Genomic DNA, 14,983 nt, shown 5'->3' on the forward strand with positions numbered 1-14,983 from the left:
CAGCAGCTGTGAGTAGTGGGTGTGAGGGGGACAGGACTAGAGGTATGGTGACCATCCAGAGACTGTTGTCTAGGTAACAGAGGAAGCAGACCCAAATGGGGCAGTGACAAAAAGGATAGAAATATTTGAGGCATGTTTAGGAGGTAGAATTGGCAGGATCCAGACTGAATGGAAGAGACAGATCAGAGAAAGGAGTCCAAGAGGACCCCACGGTTTCTTTGTCTAACGTGGATAACTAGATGGCTACTAGTTATGCTAGTAGTGGAGGTCAATTAAACAGGAAGAAACATCAGTTTAGAGGGGAAGGTGACAGTTTTAGTTTGGAGCATGTTGAGTTGCCTAGATGGAACTATCCAACTGAAAGTTTAAATAAAGGAGTTTCTGAGTAACGGATTAGATATATTAATTTAGGGTTATTCCACACACGAGTGATGGTTATAAAGGGTTATAGATAAAAGCATTCCCAAAAGTTATGTAGAGTGAAGCAGAATCCTGGGTTCCAGAAATTTTTAAGAAGCACTTTTGTGAGACACAGACAGGGAAAGAAAACCGTGAAAAGTTGCTTTTCAAGAGCTAGAGGAGAGAAGGATGGAGTGGTGTGATTAGTAATCACAGATGCAGGCAAGAGACCAAATGCCTAAGTATCAAAAGTAACATTGAATTTGTGAGCTAAGAAGTGACTTAAGGCATTCCTTTGAGGTGCTTGAAAGTCAAGCATTTGAGGACTGAATCGTAGTTTGCAAGGAGAACTTGAAGAAAAGAATTTTAAGTGTGGACAGTAAATGTAAGTTAAGGTCAAGGAAAACATTTTGTGAAATGAGAGAGAGGAGAGACCTTATCATGTTTATTGATCAAAAGAAAGAGCTGGTACAAAGAGAGAGACTGAAAACACAGGAAGGAGAAGAACCAATTTCCAGTTAACGTTGTTCTTCAGCTAGTCTATTTAGCTTTGTCACTAACTTAGAAATGCTGCTCCATAAGTAATTACTTTGTCCATCACTTTATGTACCTTGCTAATCTATCAACCTTCTTTGATTATAATCCTCTAGAAGTTAAAGATTATGTCCTACTTTTAAAATATTTTTTCTAGCATGTAACACAATGTGTATCACATAGTAAATTTATAGTAAGCATGTGAATGAATAAATGAATGAACTTCCAGGGGGTTGGTACAGATTGACATGTCAGAGCGCTAGGCTCTGAGCTGTGGAAGAAACATACAGAGATGGAGTGGTTGAAGGACATCCAGGAACATTTGTCTCTCAAAAGCCAGGAGAAAAAAACCAGCCAGGAGAGTAAGAAAGACAGAGGGAGTGATTAGTGACAGATGCAGCAAGTTCTCTTTCATGATTTCAAAATGGTCTGCAGGCCCTGAAACATGAACTGTGGGCTGCATATTGCCTTTTAGAAAGAAATGTGGAAAGAAGTAATTCAGAAGATGCAGACATTTATGGGAACTTTTCATAATCGAAAGCAACTGCTTTATGTTAGATTACATGATAACAGAAAAATTAATGGTGTCGCCAATTAATATGAGGTACACAGAATGAGCAAATATGTACAATAGATTCACAATGAACCATACCAATCCTACACAACAGAACAAACTTAAACTATCTAAGAAGAATTGCTCACCATTTAAGAAGACTATTGACTAAGGAAAAAATACAGGCTATCTTTTATTCAATTTACAGGGAATATTACTAGTAGTAATAACATAAAAAAAATGTTTTTAAACTCAAAACAGCCCAAACTGTTCACTATAAAAATGTATTAATAGGTAAAGCAATTCTGGCTCATAAAATTCAAAATATAAAAGTTGACTCAGGAAAAAAATAATCTCAGCAAAAATATTCAGCATGTCATAAAACTGGTAGTAGCTAACAGTGTACACTGTAAAACCCGCTATTGAGTAAAAATTAACAAACCCTCTTAATAAAATGTACACCTTTAAAGCTGATCTGGAACAACCAGGCATGGCAGAGGTAGTGCCTGTAGACCAGAGGGCACTATCCACTGATGGACGGTATGGACAAAAAAATGAGTTGGTATATCAAATCTTTACATTAAAATTGACATAGAAAAGAATCAGAACCCATTGTGTATTAGTAATATAAGTAAAATAACCATGAAAATACAAAAATTGGGGAAGAGTTTCACAAAGATATGTGGGAATTAAAGAATTGTCTTAGTGGACTTAGCCTTAGAAAATAGTTTTTATGAAAATTCATCCATATTGACATATTTCTGATTGAAATGTTTGGATAGAATCAGAACATTATCAGGATAAAAAAACAATTGGAGCCAAAATACTTTTGATCTTTGAACTTCCAGGGGACTCTTTAACAGTGAAAAAGAACTCAGTTATACAGAGGTGGCCACCCCAGGCTAGTCCTGACAGTGGCACAGAACCCCTGAGTGGTGGTGAACAGCGACTTCCTTTCTAGAAGGCTTTGGCTCTTGACAAATGCTTCATTTATTGGTTCCTTAGTTTTACACCATCTGGTCCTAAATAAGAATTTAAGGCAGCTTAAAAGTTCAACATAAAATTTTGAATACATACTTGAAGAAGTCCTAGATTTGAGAACTAGTTTGATTTATTAATCTAGCAATATGTCAGGAATTCATTGCAGCAATTTCTTTTTCCATGTCTCTGGAACAACACTTGTAATAGTTCCTTTCTGGGGATGAAATATTGAAAATACTTCTTTGGAATTTCTTTCCAAATTTATAAGTTCTAACTCATATTTATTAAATCATTCAATTCACTGCTCCAGTTTAGTTATTTTGAAGTAAATATTTTGTTATACTTCTTTTGTTTTTGGTCTGCACTCATCATATTTTTGCCTCTTTTGTTTTGGATAAAAATTCTTGACAGATGTCTTCTCTGTCCCAGAGAGATGTCATAAGTCTGGAGTGTTTCTTGCTTCTTCTTTTTTTTTTTTTTTTTCCTGCACTTTTCTGAAGCTGGAAACAGGGAGAGACAGTCAGACAGACTCCCGCATGCGCCCGACCGGATCCACCCGGCACGCCCACGGGGGGGGGGGGGGGGGGCGCTCTGCCCACCAGGGGGCGATGCTCTGCCCATCCTGGGCATCGCCATGTTGTGACCAGAGCCACTCTAGCGCCTGAGGCAGAGGCCACAGAGCCATCCCCAGCGCCCGGGCTATTTTTGCTCCAATGGAGCCTTGGCTGCGGGAGGGGAGGAGAGAGACAGAGAGGAAGGCGCGGCGGAGGGGTGGAGAAGCAAATGGGCGCTTCTCCTGTGTGCCCTGGCCAGGAATCGAACCCGGGTCCTCCTCACGCTAGGCCGACGCTCTGCCGCTGAGCCAACTGGCCAGGGCGTTTCTTGCTTCTTGGACTGAATAGTTCATCAAGTGCTTGGACTTTGATAGGATTAAGAAATCAGAGATTTTTAAAAGTTTTTAAGAAGCAAAAGAAGAAAATGGTAAAAGACGCAGTTAATACACCTACTGAGCGAAACGAACATTGATACCTTTCCTATTTTTAAAAAGCCCACTTCAAAGAGAGGCAGATGCGGAAGTAGGACAGCAGTCAGTGCCGCGGTGAAGGCGGAAGCCCCTGACTAGCTGCGTGCTCCTGGCGCTGGTTTCCTTGGTGCTGTGGTCTGCCCCACAGGTCACAGAATACTACTAGCCTCGCTCTCAGGGCTGCATATGATCCTGTTACCTTCTTCATTATATTTTAAACACAAGAGCAAGAAGAAAACTGGAAACAAATATGACACAATATGGTGTGATTACAAAGGTTTAAAAAGAAGTACTGTATACTGTTTGAATAACAGCTTTGTTGATGGATGCCCTTAATTGCCATTTTTTCTTTATAACTAGTGTAAAATCCATTTTTCAAACCATTGATTTTTGCACTTTTACTTTATGCTGAACTTCTATACTGGGTATACAGTGAGGAGCATGTGATCTTGTGAGAGACAAAGAGAAAGTTAAGAGTCAACAAGACAATTACCTATTTGATACATATTAAGGAAAAAGGGTAAAGAGGGAGAAGAGGGTCTGGTGAGATAAGACACAAGACAGGCAGTGAGAAAAGGCTTCTCCGGCTTCTCAGGCCAACTATCACATAAGATGAAATCAGATGAATGAGAGAGGCAACCGGCCCAAAGGCAGGGTGGGAGAAAGCTTCCCCGGCACAGGGAACAGCATGTTGCTGAAACTCAGGGCAGGGTGCCTGTGCTCAGGGGCAGGGAGGGCTGGAGACCATGCAAAGCCTGGTCAGGACTGCTGTGTGGGAATCAGATGTAGTGGGACACCAGTTCAGGCATCGGGGCCACATTAAAAATGAATATGTAATGCACTGATGGCCAGTGGACTGGATACTTAAAAATGGTTAAAGTGGTCAATTTTATGTTATCTTACCACAATAAAATAATTTTGAACATGGGAGAAACAGGCATTCCCTAAGTATGCATCATTGTGATTATTGTTCTTTTTCCACCTCAGACCGACAGGAGCTCCCGGGGGCACGGAGCAGTATGCCGTGGGCGTGGCCGGCACTCACGGGCTCGAGACCTCTCACCCCGACCCTTTCAGCAGCAGTATTTCAAGAGAAGGAACCTTGATGATAAGAGAGGTACATTGGTATAAAACCTATGTAGGGGAAGTACATTTCCTAAGTGTTTTTTTTAGAGCTTTCACAGAGAATGCTTACAGCATGCATTCTAAGTATGGGGCATGGAGGGCTCGTGCTTCTGAACGGCTGAGTGATGGTGATTGTCCACCGCCTTCCTCCTGTGTCCGGCTAGGCTTTTGTAGTGTGACGTAGTTACATTAGTCCACATTTTTTAGTAGGAGCTATGTGAATCGTATTATAGAATTTGAGCCTGAAGATATAACACTGGCAAACCCAGATGTTTTCTACCACAGGATAATAAAAACGCATGGTCTCTCTGAATAGTTCCAGCACCCCTGTCATGCCTCTTCCCTCATGGTTTTATCCTTCTGGACTTTATGAAGAAAATGCTTGGTAGTTCCAAGAAATGGTAATATTATCTTATTTAGTGAAATTAAAATTTAAAAGACTATTAAGGTATATTGGTGAAAGAACAAAGAAGTATGCAGTGGTACTGAAAAGTGCAACTTAGCACTTTGGATGACTTTTTTTTTTTAACTCTGGGAGCACCATTTCACTTGGGAGGTGGCCCACCTGCCCCTCCACCATTCAGAACCTCCCCATTGTACCTGCGCTAACCAAAAAGGCCCTGACAAATTATAATCCCTCTTTTCTTCTTTTTCACGTCATTGTCACCATGTAGGTTTGACAGCAAGACTTTATTTGGAAGAATAGTAATGGCTGATAATATTGAACAAAAGTTACTTGATCTCTCCCTGCATCTGTTTTATCATCTGTAAATTTGCATAAATAATTACCTGGGCTCTGTCACCAGCAGCCTCGGTTAGAACTGTGATTTCACCACTTACAAACCTGTGTCACTCAGGACCAGTGAACTGAATTTTTTACAACTTCTTTTACACCAGCCTGGCCAGGTGGTGGTGCAGTGGATAAAGCATCAACCTGGGCTGCAGAGGACCCAGGTTCAAAACCCCGAGGTCTCAGGCTTGAGTGTGGGATCATTAACATGACCCCATGGTCACTGGCTTGAACCCAACAGTCACTGACTTGAAGCCCAAGGTTGCTGACTTGAGCCCAAGGTCTCTGACTTGAGCAAGGGGTCACTGACTCGGCTGGAGCCCCCTATCAAGGTGCATATGAGAAAGCAATCAGTAAACAACTAAGGTGCCACAACAAAGGATTGATGTTTCTCATCTCTCTTCCTTCCTGGCTGTCTATCCCTGGCTGTCCCTTTCTCTCTGCTCTGTCTCTCTCTCTCTCTCTCTCTTGCTTTAAAATTTTTTTTCCATCTGTAAAATGGGAAGCTGTCCCACACTATTAGTGTGAGGATATAAACATAAAGTATTCAGCATGGTCCCAGGTGTGTGCTGGAAAATCTTAGTGCCCATCCACATGGGAAGGGTTAGGGTTTGAAGATTATAGAGATTTGGGGGGTTCTGTTAATAAGGTCCCAGAGGGCATGGCTGTTGTTCACTTATTTTTGTGTTCTCAGCAGAATGCCTGGCACACAGAAGGTCTTTTATTCCCAGAAGGTGCTGGTTGAATGAACAGAAGGGTGATGACTCAGTAGTGGGAAGATCCAGGGATCATTGCTGGATTCCTTCAAGCTTCTCACTGCCTGGGCCATTTCCCCTCATGAGTCCCTTCAAGTCTTTGAGAACTGACGTGTCTGCATCCGTTCTTGGCTTGAGGTAGAATGCCGATCAAACAGAGACTACAGAACTCTAAAGAGATAATGTATGATTTATGCTCCTGAAAGTTGGAGGAAATGTTAAAAAGCTTTTCAGTGTGTGAACAGAAGTTAGAAAAATGGAGGAGCTGCCCAGTACACATAGGAGAGGGGACAATGAGAGAAATGAGGACAAAACCCTCGAAATGTCATTCAGAAGATGAAATGTTCAGATGAGCCCTGTGGCAGACTTAATCCAAAAAATGCCTGTCTCTGGGACACGCTATAAACTGGGAGTGTTGTCAGGAAACGGTATTGAGGCTCTTCAGTTACTTCTCAGGGTTCCTGGTGACATCAGTGACACGCACTCCTTCAGGAACTTGAGAGTCTATTTTGTCTTGCAAAAATTAAAAAAAAAAAAAAGTGCCTCTTTTCCCTTCGAGCCAAAGGCAGGTGCAGAACTGTAACTGCAGATATAAGACAGTTTCTGGAAAGAAGAAGGCAGGCCAGCGAGGTGGTCAGAGGAATAGCAGGAGCCCTTGGCCGTATCAGCCAGGCCCAAACAGGGCAGGGCATGCATCTGCTGTCATCCTGGCTGAGTCCTGCATGGTTAGCAAAATGCCTCTCATTTAGGAGGTACTCAGAAATGTTAGCTAAATAAATGAACAAAAGAAAAGGCAAGGAAAGGCATCATTACTGAATCAGGTCTGCTCAGAGTCCTCAGTGAGCTTGTGGCATGCAAGTTACATTAAAAAGACGCAGTACTAGCCAGGCCTGCAGTGGGATGGGCACTGGCTTTTAGGGAGCGGAGTTGAATTTTAATCCTGTGTTTTGTCCCAGGGATTTTAGGGAGGAGGCTTAGCTCGCCCGAGCAGTGATTTATAATTTGCTAGGTCACACAACTCTGTAAGTAAAAATTTTAGAGCACACGAGAATACAGTGTGTTCATTTACAAATCATATATTTGTCCTACTACACTAACATATTATATACTTTATGAAATATCTTCAAAGAGCATTTTAAAGGGATACCATTAACAGTATTTCAAATGCTTTACTAGTCATGATGGCTTCGTTTTTTTTGTAACTTGGCACCATCACAAGCTACCATAGTTATTCATTGAAAGATTCAACATTAGAGGTCATGGCCGTAAATCTTTATTTTCAAATAATCTTTGGATCATCACCATCATTTTTTGTTTTGGGGAGTTTTTTGTTTGTTTGTCTTTGTTTTCCTTTTGGGTTGTTTTTGTTTGTTTGTTTTTTGTAATTCCTGTCAGATCTGATTAGTAAGTCATTGTTTTGACGTTGTGACTGACAGAGAACCCCGGGAGTCGGGCATCACCTCTGCATGTCTTGGAGCACACATGTACATAGATTATTACTAGTGTTATCTCATCCCCCTGCTTCTTCTCAGCGATATCTTGAGGCATGCATCTGTTCTGTGGGTTTGTGTCATTACAATCTATAAAATGATTTGCAAATTCATTTAACTGATGTGTGTGCACAGGAACACTCACACAGAAACACACAAATATGTGCAAGTGTGGGCCCCACTCAGTCCCTCCCTGAGCATTTCTGTCCTCCCACAAAGAACCCCACATCCTGTGTGACCCCCGACTGCTCCTCATGCAGCAGTGTTCTGCCTCAGGGTCGATCCATAGACTAAATATTATCAAAGCTAACTTCTTTCTTATTTTCTTAGATAAGATAGAAATTTGAGTGGTGTCTTCCCACACTCCAGTGGGTCGATGTGGAGACCACTATGCCTGTGCTGTGTGAGGGGTGATGTCACTCCATGGCCCTCGTCTGCCCCTCTCAGGCCCCCTATGTGTTGTACCCCCTCAGACACCTGGAGAGAAGAAACGCTCTGGCCACAGTGACAGCAATGGCTTCGCGGGCCACATCAACCTCCCAGACCTGGTGCAGCAAAGCCATTCCCCAGCCGGGACCCCGCCCGAGGGCCTGGGCCGCATCTCCACCCACTGCCAGGAGAGGGACTCCGGGTCTGAAGTAAGTGCTAGACAACAGCCACGACCGCTCTTTCTCCTTCAGGAGATGCTGGACTCTGCTGTCTTCAAGAGTGAGAATGAGGCTTTGCCAAGCTCCCAGAAATGTGTTTGGTTGGTTTCCACTATCTATCTATTTATACACATACTCAAATAGTAGAGGAAATCGTAGAAGCGGAGCAATAAAAAGTAATCAAATATTATCTGGACCAATACCTTATTTTACAGATGAGGTTCAGAGATGTTAAGAGCTTTGTCTAAGGCACATAGCTGGTTTGTAATAGTATTGGAACCTTTATTGGGACCTCCTACATCCCAGGCCAATGATAGAATTTTAAGCCTCTAGACCAGCGGTTCTCAATATTATTGTATAATAAATATGTATTTTCCGATGGCTTTAGGTGACCCCTGTGTTTTGGTCGTTCGACCCCCACCGGGGTCGCAACTCACAGGTTGAGAACCGCTGCTCTAGACAGTCCAAGGCCAATATTTGAGATTCAGATTTACATTAATTACTCAAACTAAGTTTGACTTAAATGAAAAGAAGTTGAGATGACTTATTTATGAAAAATAAAAATTAATAAATATATACCTTCTCAAAGTGTTCATCTTTCTAAACTCCAAATTGCATAAGAAAGGAAAAAATGGGATATTACCTTTCCAATGTGGAAAAACTCCAGGAAAAACGGCCTCAATAAACATAACACGTTAGGTAGTGCTCATAGATATCATGGACCAAGCTGACCAGTAGGATGAGCTCAGTAACGCTTGGTTGTAGTTCATGAGTAGTCCTGTGACTCACGCTTGGGCCCTCCCTACACATACTTATAAAGCATATATGCACTGTTGTTTTTAATGTTGTCCACACACTAATTTCTTATGATGCATGCTTTGGATTCTAAAGTTATAAATAAGCTTTGTTTGTCTGAAGGAAAAGAACACAGAGGCAGAGGCATATAGGAAAGTACAGCTCCCAATTACAGCTTCATGAAGTGTGAGCAGTTTTTTCTTCCTGTACACACTTCTCTGGGTATCAAGGAAGGCTCAATGGAATTGGACCCTGGTTCAAATTCTGTGGCTGTTCTACCTCTGAGTGGGAATATTAGTACCTGTCCCCACCTCCTTCTCAGATTTCTTCTAAAGATCAGAGGAGAGAATGTATGTGAAAGTGCTGTATTTGGGAGGGACAATCCTACATTGTAGAGGATACAATGATTTTAATTTTATAAGGTGGAGGGAAGTCTTAAATTACATCAGATGGCATCTTTGTGTTTTTCTTATGTATTTAGGGGTCTTGGGATATTGGTTATATTTTAAAATAAAAACCTAAAAATAAGACTAAAAAAGTAAAGGTATTTACACCAAAAAAAAAGAGAGATGCTTCTTGTGTTGAATGCAGGTCTGTTTGTGATATTAAAAGAACTTGAAGATAGTAGAAAGAATGGAGCTGACAGAAAAATGAGGAGATAGTTATTGAAGCTCCTTTTAAAAAACTCAAATATGGAATATTGTGACATGAAGCCTGATATTCGAGTTTATTGTTCTATAGTCTAGTTCTGACTTTATATCTTCATAACACTTCCCAAGCCCTTGAGATTTATTTTTATATAAGTTCTCAAGATGCATTGCCTGCAAACCTAGTATCTTCATGAAGTCCTCAAATAAGACATGTGAATAGAAGTATCTTTTTAACCCTTTGAGTAGTGTGAATGTTCATGGACGTCCTCATGCCTCCTGACCATCCAGAGTATGATCTGTTTGTTTTAAAAATGTGCAAGGCAACATTTAAAAAAGGCAAATATATGTTCTTTTTTGTTTCCATAAATTGGTTATCAAAAAACATGATTTTAAGTTAATAAAACTGTAACTGAAACTAATTTCATTGTTTGAAAACAACTCACTTCTGGGGGTCAGTGAGCATGGAGAAAACTCACCACTCAAAGGCTAAGGGAGTTATCATGGGAAGGAGAAACCTTTAGTTCCTGGGTGAAATTGTCCCTAAATTAAAGAGCCTAAGACTTCTTAAGCCAGTGCCAACCTACCTGCATCACAACAGAAGGCCAGCATGGAAGGGCCCTCGGTCCCCAAGGAAAGAGGCTTTGGCTGACTGAGTGTTCAAGGTAAAATGCAACTATGAGGGCATGCTTACTTAGTTTATTGCCAACTGTGTCAGCTTTTCTTAAGAACATTTGGTCAGTATGAGATTGCTTTTACTTCAAGAAAAAGATAAGCTCTGTCACCAGTCATTTTCCAGGTATTAAGGTACCACATGCAGCCCGAAAGGTAACTTGTTCATTATAATTCTTGCTCTCTGATAATTAAAGAAACCCTGACAAGGCGCCGTGACTAGTGAGTAATCAATACCAGGAGAGAGAAGCATGCACATTGACTAGGGGATTAGACTGTGAACAGCTGGATGGATTGAAGAGTTTATAATTATTTTAAGCCCAAGCAAAGTATTGTTAGCATTATTTGTTGCTGCAGTATTTATTCATCCGCTCTCCTCAATCTCCTTGCTGATCGGTCAGTATGGCATGGGGAGCAGCACTAAAGCATCCTTCACGCCGTTCGTGGACCCGAGAGTGTACCAGACGTCGCCCACCAATGAGGACGAAGAGGATGAAGAGTCATCAGCCACGGGTAAGCTGGCAGGCCCTGCTGTTTTAGAAAGTAGCTTGCCTTTCCTTTCTGGTGTTGCCTGATAAAAAATTTAATTATTAGTTCAATAGTTAATCCATTTACTCCTTAGGCCCTGTCTTAAAGGGAAGACTTTTATTTTTAATTATTATTTTTGTATAATTCCTAAAGCCAGTTTCTTTCCATTTTTCTTTCATTTCTTCTATTTTGCTCCTGGTAGAAACCCAGAGGTCTCCAGGGGCCCTAGGAAAAGCTGTTCCTCAGAGATCTCCAAACTTACCACATATTTCTCAAAAACAATTTCTGGGTACAGTGCTGTGCACGCAGTAGACTCTTAATAAGTGCACGTTGAGTTCTAGGTGTGTGCTTCCCATGCAAAAGTGGCTGCGTTTGAGGAGAGTCTTGCTTTATAGACTTCCGCTACTCACTGATCATCAGACTCAGCTTAGGCCAATTTCTTAGTTGATTATGTGGAATTTCAAAAAGTAAATCATTCCTGCATATATTATAGGAGATGAGGGTGACGTATTTTTGTGAGATGATTATCAATTCCCTGAACTATTCAAGTGGTGTCTTTAAGCCTGTTTTACTAATAGACAAAATACTGCTTCTATGAATGACTTATACTTTATTTTACTAAAAAAATGTGAATTATGTGTAGTTTCAGAGGTATTTTTTTTTACCTTTGCTATCATGCACACTAAACAAGAAGAAATCGTTGTGTTATGAAGCCCCTTCTCCATAACTCCACTGGTTACTTTTTAAGATGCCACTGACTTCTCTGATTCTTTTTCTCAAAGCTCTGTTTACTAGCGAACTTCTTAGGCAAGAACAGGCCAAACTCAATGAAGCAAGAAAGATTTCTGTGGTAAACGTAAACCCAACGAACATTCGGCCTCATAGCGACACACCAGAAATCAGAAAATACAAGAAACGATTCAACTCGGAAATACTTTGTGCAGCTCTGTGGGGTGAGTTGGTGCTCTGTACCACTCAATAATGAATTGACCCTTCAACATTAAGGCCTGTGGATCTTAGCATCAAAAGAGCACTGATGGAATCATGAATGTTAGAGACCTAACTTGGGACTATCTTGGCCTCAGGGATGACCAAGAACAATTTGAAACAAAATGAGAGTTAGAACAACTTTATATAAGCGATGGACTAAAGCCAACAACAGACTACCTACCATGTATTACACACACACCATGAGTCTGCCCTGAGTAATATGTCCCACATTCTGTGATCTCTACAACATCTCACAAGGGGAATGATGGCATTACCTCTAATTCACAGCTAAAAAACTTGCCCAGCATATTTTATTGAATTGCTGAAGGCCAAACTAACAGTAGAAGGATGAAACTTGAAAAGGACAATAGATATGAACCTTCCCTTTTACTTCAAAACCTTAACCTGCAGTTCTTGTGTAAAAGATCTGCAGGTTTTAGCTGGCCTCAAACTCAATGTAGGTGTGATGAGGTTCTATCAAAGTTCTGGTCTGTGTTACTCTAAATGTCATGGACAGATCAAGGAAAGACATAGCCCATTTGAACCCATCTAAAGTGCCAGGCCTGGTTTTGGCACCAGTTATATAAGGATGAAGGCATTTGAGATGTTAGTGGGTAAGAGTATGAAGCCCAAAAACTATTTCATGGGAGATGTGATGGACAGAAATACGTCTCTGGCCTCTGGAGAAGAGACAAAACAACAAGATGGGCATGTTTAATATTGACCATGTAGATGAAAGAGCAGACATGGGTGCTCCTCAAAAGATAGACATACAAGCAAGAGAAGTTAGAGTTACCTATTCATGAATATAGTATATTGCACAGTGGACCTCTTAGTGTATACATGTGTTGCATAGGGATGAATTTTAATATTGTATGTGTCCAGATAAGACCACTTACCTGCCTGAGATGTCCAGTAAGGATTACTGTATGGGACATGGGCTGGATTAGATTTAGGTCCCAGAGAAGTTCCTTACAGTCAGTATTTCCATGGCTCACAATTTAACACCTTTGCTTAAATTATTTTTATCATTTCCTAACATGGAGCAGAACCTTAGGACATACATTAAGCTGTGGTATTTGGGCATGGACATGGGTCACTGTTGTATATTGAATGTGGATAGGCTAGAAATCACTGCCTGAATGGGGTGGGTGGTGATGGTCCTTGAGGAAGCCTCCAAGTGGGATTTAGAGAGCCAAGAAAGGGGTGGGCTTACGAGAAAAGAACAAAAGCACATTTTGGTGGTGTGCCTAAAGCTCCTCTTGAGAAGGACTCTACTAGGAAGTAAATGCCTAGATGTAGTGAATGCTGCTACTAATCCCATTACCAAAGAGAGAATGATTTAATTACTATGTCAGAGCTTCTACTTCTGCACTCCTGACTATAATACCTACTTGAGCATTAGTTTATATTTACTAGGCACAGTTTCTTAGGCTTTACAGGGACCGCAGATGCAGGAGGGGAAAGCCTGTAAATAGTCATTCTTGGGGTGCTTCTTAAATTTTCAGGTGTAAACCTTCTGGTGGGAACTGAAAATGGCCTAATGCTTTTGGACCGAAGTGGGCAAGGCAAAGTTTATAATCTGATCAACCGGAGGCGATTTCAGCAGATGGATGTGCTAGAGGGACTGAATGTCCTCGTGACGATATCAGGTATGCTACCACGATGACGGAGTCCTGCACAACTGCCCAGGCGGGGGAGGGGATTACCTCGTTTCTAAAGAAGAAGTAAACTCTGCCCTTCCCAGCTAACAAGGGACACAGTAAATTATAACTGTATAGCCAGTGAGAGCACCTATATTTTGTAACTGGAGAGTCTGACCTCCAAAGGTAACTCCCTCGCCTCTGCTTAGGATCTGAATTCGGGAGGTCCCACAAAGACTGTTATGAGCCTTTAACCACTGCCAGGACTCCGCACGAATGTTTTAAGGTGTGTGTTCTCCATTCATGGATATCCACTCTCAGAGGAAGCAGACCAAAATGTAGGCGTCTAGGAGTGGGAAATTTTGTAAGCAGAAATTTCTCTGGTCTCTGTTCTCCGAAGAACTCCTCTAGTTTATGGTCCACTGACGTTTAGCAAGTGCAGCTGGCCTGCTGGGCGACCGAGTCTGCAAAGAGATTTGAATGTGGGGATCGTTGCTGCTATACTCTGCAGCTTTCTGGTTCCCAAAAAGAACTTAAAAAAAAAAAAAGATGGAGACAAAAGTGAGGATCTATGGAAAGTCTAGCCTGCACCCTGGACCAGTGGGTCAGAATCCCCTGGAGTGGGGCTCAGGCATCCATTGCTTTCATACCTCCTGGGATGTTTCCAATGTGCAGCCATGTTTGAAAACCACCTCTCTCTACTCGGCCATTGGTTTTGCAGAGACCACAGCACTGCTGGGTTAAATCTTGGACAAAGTTTAGTTCTTCAGCTGTACATACTTGTATTTTGAAAAAATACCTTCAGTTGATGCTACTTGATGCTCTTTTTTTTTTACCTTTCCACTGAATCGCAGAGTTTCATTTCTTTTTATTCTCCCCACATAATGGTTAACCAAGTAAATTCTTCTTATGTTATTATCATTTGAGCTCAATTCAATGTAGTCCTTTGTTCCGGTTAATTGCTTTCCTGATTGTTACACTACCAAATCAAATCACAAACCACGCATCTGCCAGTCACCTCCCAGAAATGGAAATGATACCAGAAAATTCACGTTCAGGCTTCATTATGTTCTGAGTGACACATTCTCATTTTTAAAAGTGTCAGTATTTCCTCTTGTCATGAGGCTTAGGTGGGGAAGGGAGGAGATGGAAGTGGGAGCAAAATACGGTTGAGCTGCCTCATGTCTGTGTCAGCACAGAAAGAAGGACGGCCTGGCTCCCCTGCTCGTCAGAGCGACTGTGGTCAATGCATAGTCCAGGCTTTTGGTTACAAAAAGGAACAGTAACTGCACAGTGAGTCCCTAAATTTAAGTTATGAATGCACTCTCTGTCAAACCGTGTACAGTGCTTTGATGAATTTTCTTCTGATAAATATTACATTTGTAAGATATAAAACAGAAAATGTCTTTT

At 41.4% G+C, this 14,983-nt stretch overlaps 1 protein-coding gene across 7 annotated transcripts in view; it reads left to right on the top strand.

Annotated features, from left to right (window-relative positions):
• The window catches only part of TNIK (TRAF2 and NCK interacting kinase), a 415,592-nt gene that overhangs the window by 385,513 nt on the left and 15,096 nt on the right, over positions 1-14,983 (top strand). For all 7 annotated transcript variants that reach the window (XM_066241478.1, XM_066241483.1, XM_066241479.1 and 4 more), the window contains 5 exons: positions 4,479-4,608; positions 8,125-8,289; positions 10,814-10,925; positions 11,723-11,893; positions 13,439-13,582. In XM_066241478.1, the coding sequence (XP_066097575.1) occupies positions 4,479-4,608; positions 8,125-8,289; positions 10,814-10,925; positions 11,723-11,893; positions 13,439-13,582 (722 nt within the window). The remainder of the gene's footprint in view (positions 1-4,478; positions 4,609-8,124; positions 8,290-10,813; positions 10,926-11,722; positions 11,894-13,438; positions 13,583-14,983) is intronic.

Source organism: Saccopteryx bilineata, chromosome 8 (genome assembly GCF_036850765.1).
Source record: "Saccopteryx bilineata isolate mSacBil1 chromosome 8, mSacBil1_pri_phased_curated, whole genome shotgun sequence".
Lineage (NCBI taxonomy): Eukaryota > Metazoa > Chordata > Mammalia > Chiroptera > Emballonuridae > Saccopteryx > Saccopteryx bilineata.